Source organism: Garra rufa, chromosome 8 (genome assembly GCF_049309525.1).
Source record: "Garra rufa chromosome 8, GarRuf1.0, whole genome shotgun sequence".
NCBI classification, from domain to species: domain Eukaryota; kingdom Metazoa; phylum Chordata; class Actinopteri; order Cypriniformes; family Cyprinidae; genus Garra; species Garra rufa.
Window position 1 is genome coordinate 11,237,617 of NC_133368.1, and position 23,421 is coordinate 11,261,037.

The following is a 23,421-nucleotide window of genomic DNA, read 5'->3' on the forward strand; positions in this document are numbered from 1 at the left end:
GTTTTTTTTCTTTGTAAATCATGAAACTGTAAAAAAAACAAAAACAAAAAAAAACTATGTTTTAGTCAATTGGCTGAGAATGATTTTTTTTTTTCTTTTTTTAACTACATCCCCGTCATCAATGGGGCCCCAGTGTTTTGTTCAGAAGTATGAAAAACTTCACTATCTGTGTGGAACGTCACTACCAAACATATTTTCTGCAACTAAGCACCCTTTTTTGGGGGGGTGTTTTTCCATATTTACCCCTGGTTTCACAGACAAGCCTTAAGCCTAGTCCTAGGGTAAAATTGAAGTCTGAGCTGTTTCAACTGAAAGAAACTTGCACTGACTGATCTTAAATATATATATATATATATATATATATATATATATATCAGTGCCTTTGTTTTGTCTCTTTGTTAATTTTTTCTAAGCACATTGATAAAAATTACATGAATTATTGTCATTACATAAAATATAGTTTTTATGTTAATACAACGATTTAGAACTGTCCTAGCTAACCATGTGTTGATTAGCATCTTTGTTTCGGTAGTGACAATTTTAGATGCTTTTGAACCTAGTTTCAGTTGTGACATCTTTGGTTTTTTTGGACGTTATTCCATAAAATGTAGTTATGTGTGTGCAACTGTTCAGAACTGTGTTAGTTAACCATGTGCTGATTAGTATTGTTTCGGTAGTGACAATTTTAGATACTATTGAACCTATAGCTCAGTCAAAACTGAAACATTTGGTGAGTTTCAGATGTGACATATTTGTTTTTTTGGGTGTTATTCCATAAAATGTAGTTATGTGTAAAGCTGTTCAGAACTATGATTTTAACCATGTACTGTACTGTACTGTACTGTACTGTACTGTACTGTAGGGGGGCAGCCGTGGCCTAATGGTTAGAGAGTCAGACTTGTAACCCAGAGGTTGCGGGTTCGAGTCTCAGGTCCGGCAGGGATTTTAGGTGGGGGAGTGAATATACAGCACTCTCTCCACCCTCAATACCACGACTGAGGTGAGTCCCTTGAGCACCGAACCCCCAACTGCTCCCCGGGCGCCGCTATGGCTGCCCACTGCCCTGGGTGTGTGTGCACATAGGTTAAATGCAGAGCACAAATTCCGAGTAAGGGTCACCATACTTGGCCTTACGTCACCTCCTTTCCTTTCCTTTCCTTTCCTTTCCTACTGATTAGCATCTTTGAGCTGGGCCCAAAAGTATATAAAATTGTCAAAAGTATGTAAAAGTCACGAGCGAAACGATGATGAAAAAGTGACATAATCTGTTATTTTGGGGAAATAATCAAGATTTTAGATGCATGCAAGTTAAAGTTCTGTAATGTGATGTGGTCACTTCTGAAACACGGGATGTTTTGTCAAAAATAAACTATATTGAATTATCAACTAAGTTGTTATGATAGTGTTTGGTTCAATGTATATTCAGACTAATGAATCCTTAACTTTGAAATCTCTATAATCAACTTTTTGCCTTTTACAAAGAAAAATTGGATTCAAAATACAACAAATCTCATAAATCACACTTGGAATATTGTATCAATTGTAACTGTTACTGATTTACCTCTGAAAACAATGAAATAGCACAAAATATATTTACAAGATAAATGTAAGCAAAATCTTAATAGGTCAATATAACCATTTTTATTAAATGATATATATGTTTCAGTAGTGACAAATTTAGGGAGAGGACAAATATCCTACCCTGGAAATCCAGAGGTCTCGCGAGAGCACAATTTGAATTGTCTCTGCAAGACACTCTGGCATCGAGCAATGATGCAGGTTACTGCAATACGTAAGCAATTGTGGGAACCAATCAAATCTGTGTATCTGATGTAGGCGGGCCAGAGGCGAGCTAAGCTGATGATGACAGCACTGCGACGTCCGAATCATATAGTAAACTTTGAAAGATCGCTGTCGCTACAGATGAACAACAAGTTGTTTGAAACGGCTTTGGCCGCTACAATGAACGAGTTAGACTTGGATTACCATATAAAAGAGGAACAGAAAACCGAAAACTCGAATCGTTCCTTTGCAAGAAGGACGTTTTTGCCGTTTTGCCGACTGGATACGGCAAGAGTTTAATCAATCAGTTCACGAGTTCACGCTTACATATAATTAGCCGGAGAATAGTAGTGCATGTTTGGCGTGCTGTCCGGTGAAGGGCTCCGAGCTCGGGAGTGGCCCGAACCCAGAGTACGTTACCCCCCAATAGGAGTAGCGAGAACTCGGAGTGATGAGAAGGGGTGGTGGAGGTTTACTGATAAACCATCGAGTGAATTGAGGTGAGTCAGCTGTATTTAAACCTATGGCGCTGATTGACTTGTGATGTTTACGCTAAGCATCTGATGCGCTTCTCCCGAACTTTGTTAATGAAACATCATTTAGCTCTGCTGGTAGCTAAGCGTGTATTGTTGTGATTGGTCGTGGCATTATCCAATTGCGTGCAGTTAAGAGTTTCAAATGCATGCTTGGTGCCGCCCCTCGAGTTAGGCAGTTTTCATTGCTCGATCCCAGACCCTTAATCTTAATAGATTAGGGTCTGGATTTTTCCAGGCTACAAATATCCCAAATTATTCTGAAAATACAATATGAGAATTAAGATAGTTAATTTGGATATTATACAATTTGCATACATACAAAATTAGTGATTTTTTCCCCCTGAGATGTTTCTAACTCTGACTTTGAACAAATGATGTAGAATGGCCCATACAGGTTTATATATCTGTAATGTTATATATGTATATTTAGCAGCACGACTGTTTTCAACATTGATGATGAAATGTTTCTTCTTTCATTGATCAAATGATTTCTGAATGATCATGTGACACTAAAGAATGGATTAATGATGCTGAAGATTTTGCTTTGCTTCACAGGAAAATACTTTCATTATTTTATAGTTATTTTAGTTATTTATAGTTATAAAACGGTTAGTTCCATTCCTCAATTCTGATTGGTCAGCATCTGTGTTTTATTCACGATACAGCACGGCTACGACCGCTTCACTCAACGTTCTGTGTATCATTGAACCTCCTTAGCAACCACCCTTAGCAACGTAAACAAAGCTTTAGCAGTTAGGGACTACTTTTTACAGCGGAAGGCAGTTAATGATTGTACTTTATGAAAACGTAAAACCTAATATATATATAAATTAATATATATTTTTGATATTAATACTTTTATTGTGTGGTAACCATTTTATAAAAGCAATAAGGTACTTGAGGCCGTGCTGTATCGTGAATAAATCACGGCTGAAGGGGTAACAACGCCCTACAGCCGTGATTTATTCACGACACAGCACGGCCTCTCGTACCTTATTGCTTAATTAAAATACATACATCACATATAATATATAAATATTTTACAATATTACAGTTTTGATCAAATAAATGCAGTATTGGTGAGCATAAGAGACTCTGACCTCAGACTTTTAACAGTAGTTTATTTTTTATATGCTTTTGACCAATCATAAATGCATTTAATAATGATTTTTTCTTTTTTTTTTTTTTTGTAACATCAATATTGGGGATGGTAAAAAAGACCTTTTCATAATAACAGAGAAACCATCTCTGCCAGATATGGCGGGTGGCACCTGTCTTGAACAAAAATTATATTTTACTTTTAGAAAAATGAAGTTTCTTATATTTATATGACCGCACTAACTGCCAAATATAAAGTATTTATACATTATGAAGGTATTGTGTGGCCTTCATGCTAATTTAAACTGAAAAACAAACTACAGGGCAATAAGTAAACGCTGCAGAGTGTAATATTAAATGCAGAAGCACTAAAAGGCACCACAGTAATGAATTTTGGAAGAAACTGTGATTATGTAACAATCCAAAAATCCTTGTTGGTCCTAAAAATAGGCTTAATCTTGCAGTGCAAATTTTGTTTTACTTCAGTTTCGTGCTGAAGTGTGACCCACGTGTGATCTTGTATGATTTACTCTTGCATGTGATTATTCCCGCCCAGCAGGACTGATGTGTTTATTTGCTCAGCCTCCAAATTGTTACTGACGAGAGTTATGAAACTATTAAACTAATGGAATAAAGTCCAAAGGGTGACTGCGTTTTCATTAATGTTATTAATGTGCTTTTGTAACCATCAGCACAAGAGCTCTTAACTCAGAAGACTGTAAGAGTCATATGCAAATTACAGTATTCATTTCATAATGCTCTTAGAGAAACACTTCTTTATGTAACCCAAGAAAAAAAGTTTATCTTCATTATTTTTATACTGACATCCATCCGCTCCACCTGGGAGTGATCAAGGTCTATGAACAAGAGACCTGGCACAGAAACAAACAAGTTACATGAAACAAAAAAACCCAGGCTTATGTAAACGGAATTATTACTCAATTTTTTCCTCTTCTTCCTCCTGTCCTTCCTCATAGTGGCGATACTCTGGCTTTAGCTCCCAGGTGCTCTTATGAGGCCCTCTGGAATTATACACGCCGATCTCTCGAAGAATCTCCTTCAGGTAAATCTAGACAAAGAGCAGATCGACAGACTTTCACATGCTGCCATAATGTAATCAAACATGCAACTTATAATCACGTCTCTAACATCTTTGTGAAAAGTGCCAAATTCCTTATTTAGCCTCGCAAGTGTAATCTATTCACTAAATGGCAAGACCACTGTGGGAAGTAACAATTATCTTACTCAGTTCTGTTTAGTTTCTTTTTAGCTATGACTCATGTAACTTCAATCACATTTATATTTCGCCAATCCTTCAGGGAGACAGAGGCAGCAGTCAAGTGGCAATTATCCATAAGATCATCAAGAGCTCACTTAACTATGATAATATAATCAACACCAAGACCATGCAGAATGTTTGCGATTTCTTGCTACTTTGTTTAATCTCTCATGCATGTATGATTTCTGAGAATTTACTCGCCCACATGCCATCCAAGATGTTCATGTCTTTCTTTCTTTAGTTGGAAAGAAATGGAGGTTTTTGAGGAAAACATTTCAGGATTTTTCTCCATATAGTGGACTTCAGTGGGGATCAACAGGTTGAAGGTCCAAATTGCAGTTTCATTGAAGCTTCAAAGGGCTCTACACGATCCCAGCTGAGGAATAAAGGTCTTATCTAGTGAAATGATCAGTCATTTTCTACAAAAAAATGCTTGTTTTGCACTATACTCTTAAAAATAAAGGTGCTTTACGATGCCATAGAAAAACCTTTTTTGTCTAAATGGTTTCACAAAGAACCTTTGACATCTGAGGAACCTTTCTGTTTCACAAAAGGTTCTTTGTGGCGAAAGAAGGTTCTTCAGATTATAAAAAGGTAAGAAAGAGATGGTTCTTTAAAGAACGTTTGACTGAATGGTTCTTTGTGAAACCAAAAATGGTTCTTCTATGGCATCGCTTGAAGAACCCTTTGAAGCACCTTTATTTTTAAGAGTGTAGCTTGACTTCACACATTACGTAATCATGTTGGAAAGGTCACACGTGAACAGTTCTTCATCTGTGTACTTCTGTTTAAACAGGTAGGGTAGGGCAAAAAAACATTGAATTTTCTCACCCAACTTCAAAATCGTCCAACATCTTTGTTTTTACTTTTTTGTAAAGGCTGTCTGAATTTCTTGGCATGTTCGCTTTGTAAACACTAGGTCGGTATTTCCACCAAAAAATGAAATGAAAATGAGCATTTGTGGTTCAAAATCATTCTTTTTTAAAATGACAGATTGTTTTGCTAGATAAGACCCTTATTCATCAGCTGGGATCATGTAGGGCCCTTTGAAGCTGCAAAAAAAAAATGCTCATCTTGCACTAGCTCGACTTCACATATTATGTAATCATGCTGGCACGGTCAGGCATGGATAGTCCTTTGTCTGTGTACTTTTGTTCAAAAAGGTAAGGTAGGGCAAAAAAACATCAAATTTTCTCATCCAACTTCAAAATCGTCCAACATCATTGTTTGAAATTTTTGTAAAGGCTGTCTGAGGGCTGCTTGATTTCGGCAAAAATCAAAATCACGATTATTTAACATGATTATGACTGGGTCCAAAATGTAATATTAGTGATTAATTTAAATATTTTGGAAAAAAAAAAATTCTAAATACTTTTATGCAAGTCTAAAGCAGTCTAACAATACTACAGAAATTGAATGTAATTATTTGAATGTAAAATAAAACAGCGTCTTTACTGTAAGAATTAAACATGCTTTGTTTCTTATTAAAACTTCAAAAGTCCTTCATTCAAGAGCAGTGAGTGATTTTTCTCTTTGTATTTTTACATTTTATTAATATTAAGCACAGAGATGGCAGAAGGAATATTATTTGTATTTTGAAATATTTTTGCATGAATTTCAGCGTTTAGGTGTGCACCTTGAGCTAAAAGATAACTTTACATGCCTGTGTTCTGCTCCATATCTGAGCGCATACACAGAACAGCACAAGTTCTCTTTCTCGCTTTTAAAAACAAACATCAAAGAAACATTAATAAATTAAGCACGTCCCATTTTATGAAAGTCGTGATTTTGCTGATTTGCATGTGAAATTAGGCTTTTATGGAGGAGCGAAAGCACATCACTGGAAAGAGGGCGGAATGGGGCACAATCTCGATTACTGTATTTTCATGATCGTTTAAAAAACGGAAACTGAATTTCTAGATAAGACCCTTACTCCTCAGCTGGGATCGTGTAGAGCCCTTTGAAGCTGCAATGAAACTGCAATTTGGACCTTCTACCTGTTGATCACCATTAAAGTCCACTATATGGAGGGAAATCCTCGAAAACCTTTATTTGTTTTCAACTGAAGAAAGAAATATGTGAACATCTTGGATGAAATGTGGTGAACTAATTTAAGTGTGAATAATATTTAAAAACATTACATTCAGTTCTGACTCTTTAAAGTGTATTAGTTCTTTAATAAGTACTCTTTTTAAAAGTGTACCAAAGTGTACTTCTTTTTCACAAGTTCTTGTTTATATAATGACACATTGTATTTCACGTTCATCTGCCTTGAGCTGAACAACTTACCACTGGTTGCTTTGTGATGTCCACCAGGTCTCTGATGTTGTAGTACTGGTGCTTCTCAAAGGCAGAGAAGAGCATTTCCAGAACTTTTTGCTTGTCAGCTCTTGCACGCTTGCCTTCCTCTTTCTTTTTCTTCTCATATTCCACCTGAACAGAAGCATAATCAAACCAGGGCATTCATTCGTTCACTCACATAATTATATCACACACACACACACACACACACACACACACACACACACACACACACACTTACATTATGACTGTGGTTTGACACAGGTTTGTAATTTGTTGTGATGGCTTTCTCAAGCTTCTGGGAAAAACGAAGAGGTTTGGTGGATTCTTCGATCTGGAGCCTGTGAATAAAACACACATCTTTAGATGTTCAGATCAAATGCATTTGACAAGATTGAAGTATTGTGATCAATCAAACTTTGACTGACTTCTTTAGTTTCATGTAGCTCTCGCTGACTGCAGGTCTGCACTCAGCTCGCTGCACAACCATGCCTTCAAGAGCCACCTTGTCTTAAAAACAAAAGAAATTGTACTTTATTCATTTTAGAGACCGACCAGTTCGCCCAAAAATTAATCTGTCATTATTTACACACCCAGGGAGTTAATAATATTAATTTTTAGGGAAATATTTGAAGCTGCATTTAAACTGCATTTTGGAAGTTTAAACTTAGGGGCACCATTGAAGTCCACTATATGGAGAGAAATCCTGAGATTTCTTTTCCTTAAGAAACATAATTTTTTCACGACTGAACAAAGAAAGACATGAACATCTTGGATCGCAAAGCGGTGAGTAAATCATCTGTAAATTTTGTTCTGGAAGAGAACTAATCCTTTAAATACGCAAAAAAAAAAAAAAAAGACTTGAGTACGCAGTAACTTTAGTCACATAAAACAGGATTTCCCATCAACGAAATTGTGGCCAGTGAAAAACCTGAATGTCTAGTAATTTTAGAAAACCACTAGCTACAGTGGCTGGTGAGCAAAAAAAAGTTCATGTCAAGCCCTGGACGGAAAACTATTCAGGATCCATTGGTGAGCAAGTGATGTAATGCTACATTTCTCCAAACCTGTTCTGATGAAGAAACTAACTCATCTACATCTTGGCTGACCTGAGGGTGAGTACATTTTCAGAAAATTTGCATTTTTTAGGTGCACAGCCATGTTCCTACACCATGTGTCATGCATTACACACTCACACAAAGGATAAGCAAATCTGTTTAAAAATATCACAATTTTGCGAGCACAGCTAATGGCTTCACGTTGGACTAAAACATTGACATACTTCAACAGCAAGCACTCTCTAATAAAGCGTCAGCCCGAAACCCCTCTTGCAAGGTGACAATTGAAATATTGTGATTCATCCAGGAGTTTTTACGGCGCTATTCTGAAGTGTTTGACTCTTGTATGAAAAACGACGTGGTCAACCAGCCACGAGTGATGAGTTTAATCAAACCCCAATGAGCCACCCTCCTGTGGATCGGCATTGTGCTGCGCCGCTCTCGTTTGATGGCGCACCGCGAAGTCGGCCTAATGGTTTAGCTTGCTTCTATTGATTGTATTAATTGTACAGCGGTGCCTGTAATGCCTTGTGGTTATTGTCCCTGAGGCCTTTTAAAAGGGCAGGAATATTTCACTCACAAAATCCATCAGAGCGGCACTAATGCGCACAATTATTGGCAATTATTGCCAGATGAGCGTTAGAGCACTTGTTGGAGTAACTCCATAAAAACGCCCACTTGTGTTTCACAACTTCAACAAAGCATCCATTTTCCTCGCAATTACCCGGAGGCTATGAAGAGGGGTCAGGGCAAAACGAGACCTCGAGGTTCGCATCTCCTCTGCACCGTCCCTCCCCGAGAGTCACGTGACTTGTGCATCTTACAAGGCCTGGTAACGTTACATAAGTATTTCCACACAGAATTCATATTTAAATCAGCCAGAGATAATGCTGGCTCTGAATGGAGTAGGACTGCGTTTGGGGGTGGCGCGAGTTGCTTAAACCGATGGTGGGCAGCAGATCCGATACTGAGATGATAGCGAGGTTATGGGGGTCGGCCTTCCACCTCCTCACAAGATCCCACCAGTTTGACTTCCTCAGAGACGAGAGCAATAACATCCCCAGCCCTCAGCAGGACACAACCTCTCTATCTCCACTCACACACCCACCTACAGGCAGAGCTTCAATCCCCATAGTCTCTTCATCAGCGCACAACAGCAGAGAAAGAAGCCTTTTCAGCGCCTCAAGGTCTCAGCGCTCACCCTGGCGCCTGTTGATTTTGATCATTTCCAAGCAAGTCTAGTATTGCACACCATTTTAGGACATGGCAGCATTTAATTTATTCTTTTCAATTAAGATTTTTCATTAGCCGACGGAGTATCAACCTCATTCCTTTCAGCACAGAAATTTGTGGAGTGCCATTAAATTGAGAAGATTTGCCAGAGCACAATAACAGTTGTAATCTTTTTAAAGGACTCTGAGGGAGTAGAGGGAGATATTTTTGGGACAAGATATGACAGTACAATAATAATAAGCTTCAGAGGCTTTTTAAATCATGTCTGTGGCACAATTTCTCTCCGCTCCATCTCTGCCGGCTTCATTTCCACATCTGTTTTGAAATACGGTGCACTTGATAATTCCATGTCTGCAAACACTGTGCAGGTATTGCAAACATGCAGCTGCCAATCTCGAACAATAGCATGTATGGCAGCCTCAAAATGTATTTAGATACTTAAGTCGCAATTAAAAATGCATGAATTTCAATGCATCAGTTATGAAAGCTTCTCAACTGCTCCCAAGGTGATTCTTAGGGCTAATATCATTCAGAAGCAAGGGTAGGAAGGGCAGATAATTTGAGGTAAATGCTCTTAAGGGTGCAGGGCATTACAGTCTCATATGTGGCCATTTGAACAGCCATATGTATCTGCCACTTTATTCTGAATCAGGATTTGTTTCCATGACAACAACATAAAAGCTAAATTCATATTTAAGAAAATTCAGCTGTTAAGACTGAGGGAGAAAACAAACAAACATAGAAAATGTATAAATGCACAGATTTTTTTCACATTGGTTAAATTCCAGGGTAACTTATCAAATACAGTGCTTTGCTTAACTGCAGTAAATTACATTTCCCCCAAAATCATTCTACACACCATACACCATAATGGCAAAGCAAAAAAAAAAAAAAAAAAAAAATGTTTTTTGACATTGAACTCATTTATAAAAAACTTAAATGATTACATTGCATAAGTATTTATACCTTTATCTGGGACAGGTCAAATTTAGCTCAGGAGCATTCATATCACTTGTAGATGTTACTACACTTCAAATAAAGTTAACTTGTGGCAAATTCAACTGAATGGGTATGATTTGGAAAGGCACACACGCATCTTAATAAAAGGTCTAACAGATGAAAATGCCCTGAGGTCAAAAAAACTGCCTGTAGAGGTCAGAAACAGGATTGCAGTATGCCACACATCTGGGGAAACGTTCTGAAATTAAAGGCAGCATTAAAGGTTCACAGAAGCATGTAGTCTTCATTATTCATAATGGAAGAAGTTTAAAACAACCTGGACTCTTCCTAGAGCTGGCCTCCTGGCCAAACTGAGCAATTGATGGAGAAGAGCTTTGGCTAGAGTGGTGACCAAGATCCTGATGGTCACTCTAGATGAGCTCCATGATCATATGTGAAGATGAACACAGGAAAATATAAAGACAGCCTTAATGAAAACCCAGTCCAGAGCATTCAGTACCTCTGAGACTGAGCAGAAGGTTCACAGCAAGAGTTGAGTGGCCCAGCCACAGCCTGTGCTTGAACCCAATCAACCATTTCTGGAGAAACCTGAAAATGTGCATCTTCCCCCATCCAACCTGACAGAGATTCAGAGGTGAGTCGAAAAATTGAAGATAACTGCCAAATGCCGACGTACAAAGCTTGTCGCACCGTACCAAAAAGATCGGAGACTGTAAAGGTGCTTCAACTAAGTACTAGAGTACTTAGAGTTAAGGGTATGAATACTTATGCAATGTACTTATTTCAGGTTTTTTATTTTTAGTAAATGTACAAATTGTGACAATTCTGTTTTTGCTTTGTAATAATGGTGTATGGAAAGCGCCACTCAGGATGATGAGATCATAAACAATAAAATTAGTCATCCGTCCATTTTTGAAGAGATTATTTGCTCACTTTTTTTGGAAGGACTCTTTTCCTGTAGTTTTCTTTAAAGGGAACCCTGGGTATTAAGACTTGTATGGCTTAATGTAGCGCGTAAAACTGAAATATGTAGTGAAAAACCCATGAAGATTTACGTTATTTAAAAAATTTCACATCGTTTTATGCATATTTTGGACTTTGGGGGGCGCCATTATTTCAACGACATGAAATGGAATACACTCTGAAAATAAAATTAGTAATTTGTTCCCACGACTTCAGCTGTTCTCTAATTTTAGGTAAACTGTAGTAATACCACATTGTACTAGTGATTTGTTCCCTCTTTTGTAGACATGATTTAAAATGAGGGATCAAATTAGTACAAAGTGGTCATGATTTCTTCAAAAACGGGACAAATGACTAAATTGTGATCAGCCATAACAAATTCTTGATTTGTGTTCAGTATATCTAACTGACATGTAATCCATACAGTAAATCTTCATTAAATGTTTACTTTCCCTCCTGAAAAAATAAAATAAAATAAATAGACACCATCACAGAATTTGTAATGGTTTTACTGGTTGTAATAGGAATTGTGCTGGTTTTAATGGAAACTGTAAAGGTGCCTACTGGGTCTCTACAGGTAATTGGTTGCCTTTTATTGGTTAGGCTTGTTAAAAACCCTAAAATGGCAATATGTCCCGTATGGAAACACACTATAGGAAACCAATTTAATGGTTTTAATAGTTAAAAGTTGATGGTTTGTAATGGCATTTATAGAGGAAAACATTACAATTTCTATTGTCTGAATTATCTCTGTTTTTTTTGAAAAGTGTTCTTGAGCTATCATTCCAAGGACTCAGCTTGCTATTCTGTTTTGTACTGCATGACTTAAGTTTCCAAATAGTTTTTTGGCCATTGTAGTTTCATGAATATGCATAACTGATTATGAATCTGGTCAGAGCACAGCATTTGCTCCACTTTTTCTCCAATTACTGTCAAGCCGTCATATTCTTCTGCACAGTTGAACTAGTATCTCCTATCCATGTGCTCTGATCTACATTTGCCTGCTTGTGCCAGTCTGCCACCGATGAACTAAAATCAATTCAGGCCTCTTCGAATTGAACAAACAAGAGCGCTAATTAAAACAAAAGAGATAGATGAGAAAAAGCAGGTCAGCCACCCACTATTTTCTCTGGCATAGTTAAACCCTGTTTGCAATTCAAATGCAGATGAATAAACCCAGTAATCACATGATGATTAAACCATGACCGAGCCATCGCCTATAACAACTATAATCAGTCATATATGAACATAATGAACTGTCACTGCATCTGTAATCAGATGGCTATGTGCATGGGCGGCACGCTTTAAAAAAGCAATGAGGAAAAAAGTGGCGTCGGTGCCAAGGGCGCACAGACGTGTGGTTTGTGACATCACAACATGGCGAAGGCTTAGCTTCTTAATATTAATTAGGCGATGCTCAATTTGAATCTAAGGCACAACAAACAAAAACATTGTTTTTTTGTTGTTGTTTTGGACTATTTTGCTTCCATAGCATGTTCAGACTAGTCGGGAAAAAACATTTAAAATACACATTCAAGTGTTTATTTTATTACACTTTTTCATTTGCATGTGGATTTCAAATATAAATCATTTCTTCAAAGGCTCCACTTCAGTAGCACCAAACTTCACAATTTTATTCCTATATTCCTAATTTTCCTATATGTTTTTTTTTTTTTTTTTTTTTTTTTTTTTACAGAATTGGTTCAAAGTCAGAATATTGGAATATTTTTCTTCTCCCCAAATTTGTCACTACAAAACAGAATTATATAAATATATAATAAGGGTTATATTGACCTATTAAGATTTTGCTTACAGCTACATTGTAAATATATTTTTTTCTCTTTTATTGAAAAGTTTTCAGAGGTAAATCAATAACAATTACAATTTTAACAATATTTTAACTGTGATTTATGAGATTTGCTGTATTTTGAATCCAATTTTTGGCAAAAAAGTTGATCGTACTGATTTCAAAGTTAAGGATTAATTTATTTGAATGTACATTGAACCAAACACTATCATAACATCTTAGTTGATAATTCAGTATACCTTATGTTTGACAAAAGATCCCATGTTTCGGTCTTGGGTGTACTGTTTTGGTAGTGACTGTAATGTTTTGTATTTATAAATATTTATTTATTAGTATTTATTGTGAGTTTCAATAGATTATAAAATGATCTTAGTAAACATCTAAGATTTTAATACTTAAAAGCTTTTTAAATGTGTTTTTGGTGGTGGGACAGGAGCTTGCACCAATTCTGTAGAATGGTCCATATAACTTGCCTGATTTTATGCAATATTTTCTTCCTAAAATGTGGTGAAAACCCCATTTGAAAACATTTTGAACCTGGTTTTAACCAATGTTCACATTTTTGTTCTTGAAATATTTTCAAATAATAGTATATTTTATTAGATGATGCCTTATTTGCACATTTAAACATGACATTTCAGAAAAATTGTAATACAAAAATGTTTGCCATTCTTAATGCAATCAATCAACAGGTTAGTTTTAGTAATATCCATTTATTTTTTATATCTGTAAATGATTTCCCCTTGGTTTGTAAGATTAATACAATCTTATGTGACATTAATTTATCCAAAGATCTAGTTAGCAATCACGATTTGACACAAATCTTAGACTGTGCTGCTGTTCAAAACTCATCCATACCAAGTAAAACTCAAATGATTTAATAAATCAAAATACCAGCTGCCATAGCACGTACAACAGAAGCAAGAACAAATTTGCTTGCAAATTAAAATATGCAATGATGCAATATTTTAAAATATTCCTCCAGTGGAAAATTGACAAGTATGTGTGAAAACATCCAATTTAGTCCATCTGATGAATATGTAAAACCAAATCATCCCCAGCACTCGAAGAGTGAAATTATCCTCCACCCCTTCTCAGCTGCTGATGACGTACACAAAACAAAATGTATCCCAGAAGGGTCCATCACCCCTGTCCTGGGGATACCAAAGAGGTGCCGTCATTCAAGAATGACTGACAGGTTGTCATCGGTTAGTGACATCACTGAGAAAAATGTCATAGCGAATTTCGCTGCTGTTTAAGGGCATGTCTACTTTGTAACAGACGAAGACTCAGCCCAAGGATTATATTAGGAATATCGATTCTGGGTTCTCATCCCTGGGGGGTTTATATGGTGACACAGCACCGAACGTCTGGGCTGCATGTACGACACCCTTAAAGACGGCTTGGGGCCAATTAGGGGCTCAGTCCCCATGACTTCAAGCGAAGACGTAGCCTATCAAAGGCTCCTTCTCGGCTCCGCCGATAACTGGGTCATGGCGAGCACCTCAAAGCCTCTCGGAGACAGAGAGAAGGCTTTAATGCATTCATCCCTTTTGATATGAAGACTAGCAAAAAATTTACATAACTACACCTACACTGTACTCGATACGGCTCTCGTTTGGCGATAAAGCTGACAGTTGTCGGCACATCACACAGACGGCTTTCCAAAGCAACGACTTAACACGATAGACGCCAAAGCATTAACATCTCACTCATCGGAGGGAGTTCATTATGTGGGATCCCTGTGATTTGGCCCTCTCGGGGAGTTCACGTGCCGCCACCCAACCGAGGAGTTCTTTCATCAGAGGGCAGCGACGCTAATTGCCGAGCCAGAGCCAGTGAGGCGCTGAAGTGGAAAGGTGATTAAATTCAGCCTTTAGAGCGGAGGGCAGCGAGCAAAATGCTCGCTCTTTCCGAGCCCACACCGCTGACGCAGTAGAGCCCACCCTTAACACCCCTCCTCCCACTGCGTGTGCATGCGCGCACACATATATGTGTGCGTTTGCGTGGCTGTGAAAGGCTCAGACACCGTTGGCAGCGCACACTGCTCCCGCGCTCCATGCCAGCGCCGCTCAGCTGCGCTCCTATTTGTCCGCCCGCCCGCTCACGCGCACGCTCCCCACACACTCCGCCAGGCTGGGTGTGAGGCACGGCATGGAATGGAATCTCAGAAGGATGGAGAGTGAACTGAGACAGATCAATCCGGACTTGCTGCAGCCCAGCAAGAGCTTTAAGAAACCTTCCTCCGGCACCATCACCATCAACGTGGGGGGCTACCTGTACGCCGCGCAGCGCCACACCTTGGCCAAGCACCCTGGCTCGCTGCTGGAAGAGATGGTCATGGGGAAGAAGCCCGTGCTGCACGTGGACTCCATGGGCAACACCTTCATCGACCGCGACGGGCCTATCTTCCGGCACGTCTTGAACTTCTTGCGCCTGGGCGAGCTGGTGCTCCCCGACGACTTCAAGGAAGCCGAGCTGCTCCGGCGCGAGGCCGACTTCTACCGGCTGAGCGAGCTGACCCAAGCCCTGCAGGACTGGGAGCAGCAGCAGGCCACGCAGCGCGAGCCTGCCTTCCTGGAGGTGACAGACAGCCACGAGCGCTCGCAGGGTCTGAGGGTCTACTGCAGCGAGAACACCTTCATCGAGAAGGTAAAGAACCGCCTGGTGCAGATCTCTAAGAGCCGCCTGGATGGCTTTCCGGAGGAGTTCGAGGTGTCGTCCAACATCATCCAGTTCCGGCATTTCATCAAGTCGGAGCAGGGCTCCCGACTTGTGCTGAAGCAGGACAGCACGTTTTTGTGTACACTCGAGTGTCTGAAGCTGGAGACGGTGATGCTCGCTCTCAAAGGAGGCTTTCGCCTGCTCACCAGCCTAGACAGCAGTCGTGGATCAGTGGTTCAGTGCGAGGCTCTGCATTTTGTCAAGTGACCCGAGCGGAACTGTCACCACTAACCACATGACCTGCTGAAAACCATCTTGCGTCAACAAACACCAGCGTCCTCCGAAACCGAAAACCTGTTCTGGAATACTCTACGCTAACCTGCTTCTACATGACAGCCTTGAGAAACGTGGGATGATGTGTACTGTGCTGTGGGGTTTTGTTTGGTTTGTGTTTGTAGTCGTCTTCTGTTTACAGGTGTTGTTACAGAAAGAGCAACAGTAGATGATTGTGATGATAATGAGTTTGAATTGCAGAGTACTGCAGGAATCTAAAGGCAATGATCATTACTTTTGTGTGCAAGTTTTGTGATTTCTGGTAACGTGAACACATGTAGTGAACAACAGGTTGTAATTTTGAGTCTGTGAATGTTTTGCACAATAAAGCCACATTACAATTTATTCGAAATACTGTGGAAATGTTTATAAACTGACTGTGACTGTGGTTCATCTTCTAGGTGACAATCTACACTGACAAACACTGCGTATGGTTTTGTCTGTGAACTGTGGAATGTACGCTAGGCTGTATCAATAGAGCTGTTTATTTTTTCTTATTTGCTGTGAAGTGGGCTTGTAAGAGAGATACTATGTCCTCAATTGTAAGTTTGCAATATTATGCAGCAAAATGTGACCTAAAATTAAATTTCCTCCAGCATTGATCCAAATTCGAATGGGTTTGATCATTTTTAGAGCACGTGGCATACATACATTCATCACAGATACTTCAGCATGTGTGCACTGATTCATAAACAACATCTGATGCGATTCCTCTGCGTTCCCTGAAAACTAGACACACTCATTTAGCCCAGTAACAATCTAAAAATGTATTTAAAGTGCAGTAACATTAGTCAGAACCAGAGGCCTTGTCTTGAGAAAATATCATGTGCAATATAGATCAATCACCCTGTGAATTTTGCATCAAAACATTTGGAGCACTGAGCAATTCTAAATAAACAGCACAGCTCGACATGCACCTAAATTCATTTTCATTCATAGGCAGAGGCAGACATATGGTTCACTCACTTTGGATTAGCCGACATCTCCACACACTAGTATCCATCTGTTTCCATTAAATCTGTCATGCAGTCTTCACTAAAATGAATATAAAGCACATTTCTGACACAGGAAAAAATGAAACGCCTTCAATCTCCACGGTTTGTCGTGTGGACATCAAAACAGGGTCCTTTTTAATTGCAGATATCACTCATTCATATTTGATGAGACACGGCAGGGTTTATTAGCCGTCGTCACCGACTGATGTGTTTCTAAACCGCTGCCAGCAGGGGACTGGAGACCTGCGGGAGGGTGCTGGTAAGCAGGAGCATTTATTTCAAATGGAAGAAACCCATTAACAGCTGAAATATTCATAGATTAGTCTCACATCCAATTGTTGCCAGGCAAATGAGACTCCTACATAACAAAAAAGAAGCCAAAGATTCTCATCATGTGCTCCCAAGGAGGCATGACTAATGGCTCCCTCTCAATTTGATCAAAATTAATGGTCAGGCGAACACGTGACTTCAAGGACTTGTATGCCCTTAAGAGACGAATTTCTCAGACAGAAATCAGCGAGAGCGAAGAATAAAATTCCTGCTAATGTACTTTTCAAAGTGCGCGCATGAATAGAGGCACACCGCCATCGTAGAGCAACGTCAAATAGGCAATAGTCAATGCCATCTGCAAAAGAAAAGCATGACTGGAACAAATCAAAGTTTCATAAAGAGCTGGAAGGAGAAAAATGCAAGAATCAAAGCTTTCATATCTTTACACTGACTTCTGATATTCAACAGGTATTTATCTTTTTCAGATTCTGTCACCCTGAATGCCAACCAAATGCATTAAACCTGCTTACAGCATGTTTACATCCCTAGAAAAAACTACCCTCTCAACCCCCAACATCCAGCCTTGATTACCACGGTCACATGACTCTTTTGTGCAAGCTGAAAAGCGGCATCTCTATTTAAAGCCACAAATGAAAATCTGCGCTACTGTATGCACAAAATGCCTTTTGCGACTTTCAAAAGAGTCCAACTCTTTGAGTCTAACTTTAACCTGGCAACAGGCTTTAAGTGGCCTTGTCAGTCAAGTCAAGCTGCCTCTTCAACTTATCGCTGTAAAGGACTTAATAAGCAAGGAAAAATGTTCAACCCTGACAGCTTATCAAAGTCTCAGCAGCTCGTCCACACCTGGCGGCACCTGGTCCATATGTTGCTGCTCTCTGACAGACCGATCGCTCCCAAAAGAAAGGCAGAAAAAGCTTTTACAGTGCGAGTCTTTCTTAAACATGAAAAAAAAAATCCTATTCACTAAATTATAATCCAAGACCTGTACATTTCTGCTCAGAACACACAAGTCACGGAGCCAAGGACACGTGTCCAGTCTGAATCCCACACCTAGGGTCACTAAAGGTCATTAAAACAAATAGATGTGCAATCTCTAAGCATGCACAGTACGCGCACCCTCATTGCGGAGGTTTCTACGACAGAGAATTCAAAAACCTTGTCTTTCTGCTACCTGCCTGCACAATGATGTGACCTCCATCCCTCAAACAGTCCTCCATGTTCTCTTCAATGCTAAAAAAGAAACTAATAGCAAATAAGAGAGTTTATGGTTTACATTAGTCAATAGAGAGCTTTTCATACCCTGAACCATTTCAATTCATAACTTACTGAGAAAAAGACACTGTTACCCTTCCACCCCCAGAAAAAGCTTTTAACTGTAACAAGTAGAGCCTCTATTCATGGCCAACTTCTGTGGCCAACCTGTTGCTTAGCAACCACTTAATCAATACCTGGGGCTTGTGAGCGCTAAGCAGACAACTGGAAAAAAAAAATCATAAGTGAACAAAAGCGCACAATACAATGATTGCAATTCCATACTTAGCCTTGCGTGATTTTCAGTAGGGCGGCAATTATTATGCTGTGCATATAAAGCGCACTGTACAACAATGACCTTCATCTTCGATCTCTACTAAAAATCTATATCTTGTCTAGTTTAAAAAATGTATTAGAAAGACGTTTATTTTGCGCCAAGTACACTACAAATACATTTACATATGTACAGTATTTCACAAAAGTGAGGACACCCCTCACATTTCAGCAACTATTTTGGTATATCTTCTCAAGGGACAATACTATAGAAATGAAACTTGGATATATTTTAGAGTAGTCAATGTGCCTCTTGTATAGCAGTATAGATTTACTGTCCCCTTAAAATTACTCAACATGCAGACATTACTGTCAAAATAGCTGGCAACAAAAGTGAGTACTCCCTAAGTGAACCTGTCCAAGGTGTCAATATATTGCGTTAGCACCAATGTTATCTGGCACTGCCTTAATCATCCTGGGCATGGAATTGACCAGAGCTGCACAGGTTGTTGCTGGGATCCTCTTCCACTCTTCATGGAGCTGCTGGACGTTAGACACATGGTGATTCTCCACCTTAAGCTTGAGGATGCCCCACAGGTGCTTAATAGGGTTCAGGTCTGGAGACATACTTGGTCAACCCATCACCTTCACCCTCAGCTTCCTCAGCAAGACAGTTGTCATCTTGGTGGTGTGTTTGGGATCGTTAACATGTTGGAAAACTGCTGTTCTGCCTAGTTTCTGGAGGGAAGGCATCATGTTGTACAGTATATAATGGAATCCATGTTTCCCTCAATGAACTGCAGCTTAACACATCTAATTTTAACAGCTCTAATACAAGATACACAACTTTGTATGATCCTGTCAAGCAGACAAAAACATAAACATGATGAATAGGGCATGTGGCTTTGCATGGCTAAACAACATACTGCTGTTATCACTTAGGGTGTACTCACTTTTGTTGCCAGCTATTTTGACAATAATGGCTGTATGTTGAGTTATTTTCAGAGGACAGTAAATCTATGCTGCTATACAAGCTGCACATTGACTACTCTAATAAAATATCCAAGTTTCATTTCTATAGTATTGTCCCTTGAGATGTACTCACTTTTGTGTGTGAGTATTTAAGACATACTGCTGCTGTACAAATAGCATATATAACAACCTGTAGTAGATCTATACAGGTGGCGCTGGGGTTTCAGAGGAACTCTAAAAGTACACTGCAAAATGCTCTAGTGAATGCTAACCAGCCATTTAAATGTAAAGCAGCAAGCTTATTGGCTGCATATACAACATGAACCAAGCAAGTTGTTTAACGTTGCGAACATCAGTTTACATAAACAACCCATCAGTCTTTGCCAAAGTTTATGACATTACTTGGCACACACTATATTAGTACAAAGTGGAACTATTGCAAGTATACTTTAAACATCCTACCTTTAAAGACTGATATTATACAGGGGTCATATAATCCTTATTAATAGTGATATTAAAACACATTTTAAGCTTAATATTAAGAAATGTAGATGGTGAAATACTTCAAGTAAAGTTTAATTATAATTTTATATAAGCAATATGTCAGTAAAACTGTATGTTAATGGATTTGAAGTGTACTTGAAATATAAAATAAATGTATTTTAAATAAATTATTTCATTTTGCAACAGTAAAGTAATTTGATGACCGCAAGTTTATACAATGTACACTTTTTTAAAGCATCAAGTAAATTGTTTATCCAAAATAAACAAAATGCTTCACGTCACAGTACACGAACAGCTAAATACAATAATAAAAAACAATATTGATCAAACATACATTAAAAACAGTTATACTGTCAATTATTTTTGTATATATTTGAAAACATTTTAAAATGTAATTTATTCCTATTGTGCAAAGCTGAATTTTCAGCATCATTACTCCAGTCTTTAGTATCACATGGTCATTCAGAAATCATTCGGATATGCCGATTTGCTGCTCCAGAACAATTTATTAAATATTTGTTTAGAATTATAAACATTTTTTATTTGTCGATGAATTGAACAGCATTTTTTTTTTAACAGAAATATTTTATATTTTAGAATATCAGACATGTCTTTGCTCCCATTTTTAATCAATTTAATGTGTCCTTGCTGAATAAAATGATTTCTTTAGAATCATTTGTTGCATCCCATTGGGTTACGACAACATAAAATGCTCATAAATCTCCTACAATTCTATTTAAATTAGACTTTTTCCGTGTTTAAGTGCTATAATCGTGTCCCCAGTGCATCAACTAACCCAGACAAGGTGAAAAAGGACAACCCAGTCTTTGTTTTGGTAAGCCTCTGCATGTAAAAGCATGTGAAAAAACAAACGTGTCAGTTTTCGCTCCCCCAGTGATGTGGTAAAGGGATCCTATTATGAAATTAATCTTCATCTTTCCACCCACGGCACCATCATTTAGTTTTAGCAAGTGACAACAGTGTACGCCATGGCAAAAGTTCAAGCAAAGCGTGCTAACTGTTCTGTCTTTGGCTGCACAGACGAGCACAGAACACTATTTAGAGTCCCAGCCTCAGAGGAGACAAGACAGCAGTGAATTTATTGATTTATTTACTGTATATTACGCTGCTGCCACACAGATCTAATATAAACATGCATTTTTCCGCCTAGCTTTTTACCTTACACACATAACTAAATGTTTTTGTAACATGTGTTTTTAACATAAATTTAAAAGTTTAAGCGCAATAAGACATAAGAGAGAACTTAGTCTAGTACTCACATGCCGTGTGACAGACACTTTCTGTGTGCATGCTTTAGTAACGTATATCAGAAGTTTAAACAAATGCTTTAAAACGCATGCTTTCAGTGCGATAGACACGTTAATCAAAACCTAACAGATGTTTTTTGGCAGAGTATCTGAGGTATGAGCTGTTAAAGCACAGCTCTATTCTGAAAAAGGGGGCAGGGAGCAGCAGCTCATTTGCATTTCAAGAAACATGCACAAAAAATTATCCTTTAACAAAGCTGTTTTTGGGCTTTGGAACTAACACTAGGTGGAATGATTAATTGGTTTGATCAGCCAAGCAGGCACAGTCATTGGCTGATGCCGATAATCTCAAAATAGCCAAATATCATCCAGTTATTTGCACTGGCAGACGTACAGGCTTACTGCATATAAATAATGAGAAACTAACAGCTGAACCGTTTGTTGATCTTGTTGTCACAGAAAGGTGACACCAGTTACTATTCACACCATCAGAGAGCATCGTTATCCTCACCTGAAGCCTCTGTAAAGACAGCGAGGGTCTGACCGCCCACCGTCTGCATGGTGAAGGGATGTTCTCTAGGGGAGCGCACTGACGAAACCTCCCCAGAGCACTCTACCACTGTCAGCTCCTCGTTCAGAGTGAAAGACACCTGAGGAAACAAACAATCAATCAGCGTCTACATAAGCAATAGCACATCACATGTTCTCTCTGCGCAGCCCAAGGTCAAATCATAGTAATTATGCAAATCAGCACTGACATCTTAATAAAAAGATGAGGAGCAAACAGTGCATGTCTTTAAAAACATTAATAAAACTTACCGCCGTCTTCCCTTGAGCTCTGGGAAAGAGATTAAAAAGCATGAGAGGAAAGATTTTAGACAGAAAATTCATTTGAAATGAGGTTTAAAAATAGACCATACTTCCCAATTTTAAGTTTGCCAACTTCTCCTCGCCCAGATGCTTTTGCCCACTGCTGAGAAAGATATTTGGGAACCTAGGGAAAAGTGAACACGACTAAATTTAGCTATTTGGTCTGTCTCTGACTTCCATAATTCAATAATTCAACGGTATGTTTACATTTTTCTGAGGCAAATGTGAGTGTAAACTTGATGATACATGTAGTGTGAGGTTGCCATGGCATTAGTGCAGTTGCTAAGGTGGTTCTTAACATGTTGCTATGGTTTTCTGGGTTGTTGCTAGTTAAAAAAAAAGATCGAAATAATTTTAAAAACACCCCAAAGTCTCAATGATTCTGGTTCTTGGCTACATCTCGTCTCCATTAGACATCTGATCACTATATCACACAAGATCCGAGTGAGTAGGCTACCACCATTCATTTAAACAGTTATACAAAGGGCTACAGTGAAATCGCAGACGACTCTGTGCACAAACAGAACGGATTTAGAAAACAAACAAACAAAAACCATGTTAATACGCGTTAAATGACGCACACCGTCTATTTTTAATTTGAACTGCGTATAATCAGATGAAAGTAGATGGGGGATGATATAAAACTAATTTGAAACAATTAAATCATGATTAACACAATTTTAACTGACGTCAATGATTCCTTTTAATCTTGCTGTTTACATCTCTACGAACTTCTGTATTGAAGCAGGTTTTAATGACGCGTTGTGGATTTCTAAATATTTTGTCAGTACGTTTGGAGCACAAAACTGGATTGATTTTTTAAAATCAAAGTACAAATAACGCTACGTTATCATCATCCATGTTTCTCTACAAAGAGTTAGTTAAGCGCCACAGTTTAATTCTCCAGAGTTTGTTCAAATGTTCAGCATCAATGCTGATTGATAAACCACCAACCTTCACCAGCCACACTCCAGTGTTTTGTT

At 38.6% G+C, this 23,421-nt stretch overlaps 2 protein-coding genes across 2 annotated transcripts; one reads left to right on the plus strand and one right to left on the minus strand.

Annotated features, from left to right (window-relative positions):
• Nucleotides 1-3,658: 3,658 nt before the first annotated feature.
• Nucleotides 3,659-22,521, minus strand: gtf2f2b (general transcription factor IIF, polypeptide 2b). The gene is made up of 6 exons (XM_073846079.1): nucleotides 22,388-22,521; nucleotides 22,080-22,218; nucleotides 7,425-7,506; nucleotides 7,238-7,337; nucleotides 6,985-7,128; nucleotides 3,659-4,485 (listed from the first exon to the last, which is right to left on the minus strand). The coding sequence occupies exons 1-6, from the start codon at nucleotides 22,457-22,459 to the stop codon at nucleotides 4,351-4,353; spliced, it is 672 nt and encodes a 223-aa protein (XP_073702180.1). The 5' UTR covers nucleotides 22,460-22,521; the 3' UTR covers nucleotides 3,659-4,350.
• kctd4 (potassium channel tetramerization domain containing 4) lies at nucleotides 15,052-16,622 on the plus strand. Its single transcript, XM_073846078.1, has one exon. The coding sequence runs from the start codon at nucleotides 15,172-15,174 to the stop codon at nucleotides 15,946-15,948; it is 777 nt and encodes a 258-aa protein (XP_073702179.1). The 5' UTR covers nucleotides 15,052-15,171; the 3' UTR covers nucleotides 15,949-16,622.
• Nucleotides 22,522-23,421: the final 900 nt, after the last annotated feature.

Bases quoted from the DNA above. Each gene is read 5' to 3' on its own strand.
- gtf2f2b (XM_073846079.1), bottom strand. From the start codon at position 22,459: ATGAATTTTCTGTCTAAAATCTTTCCTCTCATGCTTTTTAATCTCTTT. The intron at 7,338-7,424 runs GTCAGTCAAAGT...TTTTATTCACAG, and splicing joins AGCTACATGAAACTAAAGAA to GCTCCAGATCGAAGAATCCA. The intron at 4,486-6,984 runs GTAAGTTGTTCA...CTCTTTGTCTAG, and splicing joins ACATCACAAAGCAACCAGTG to ATTTACCTGAAGGAGATTCT.
- kctd4 (XM_073846078.1), top strand. From the start codon at position 15,172: ATGGAATGGAATCTCAGAAGGATGGAGAGTGAACTGAGACAGATCAAT.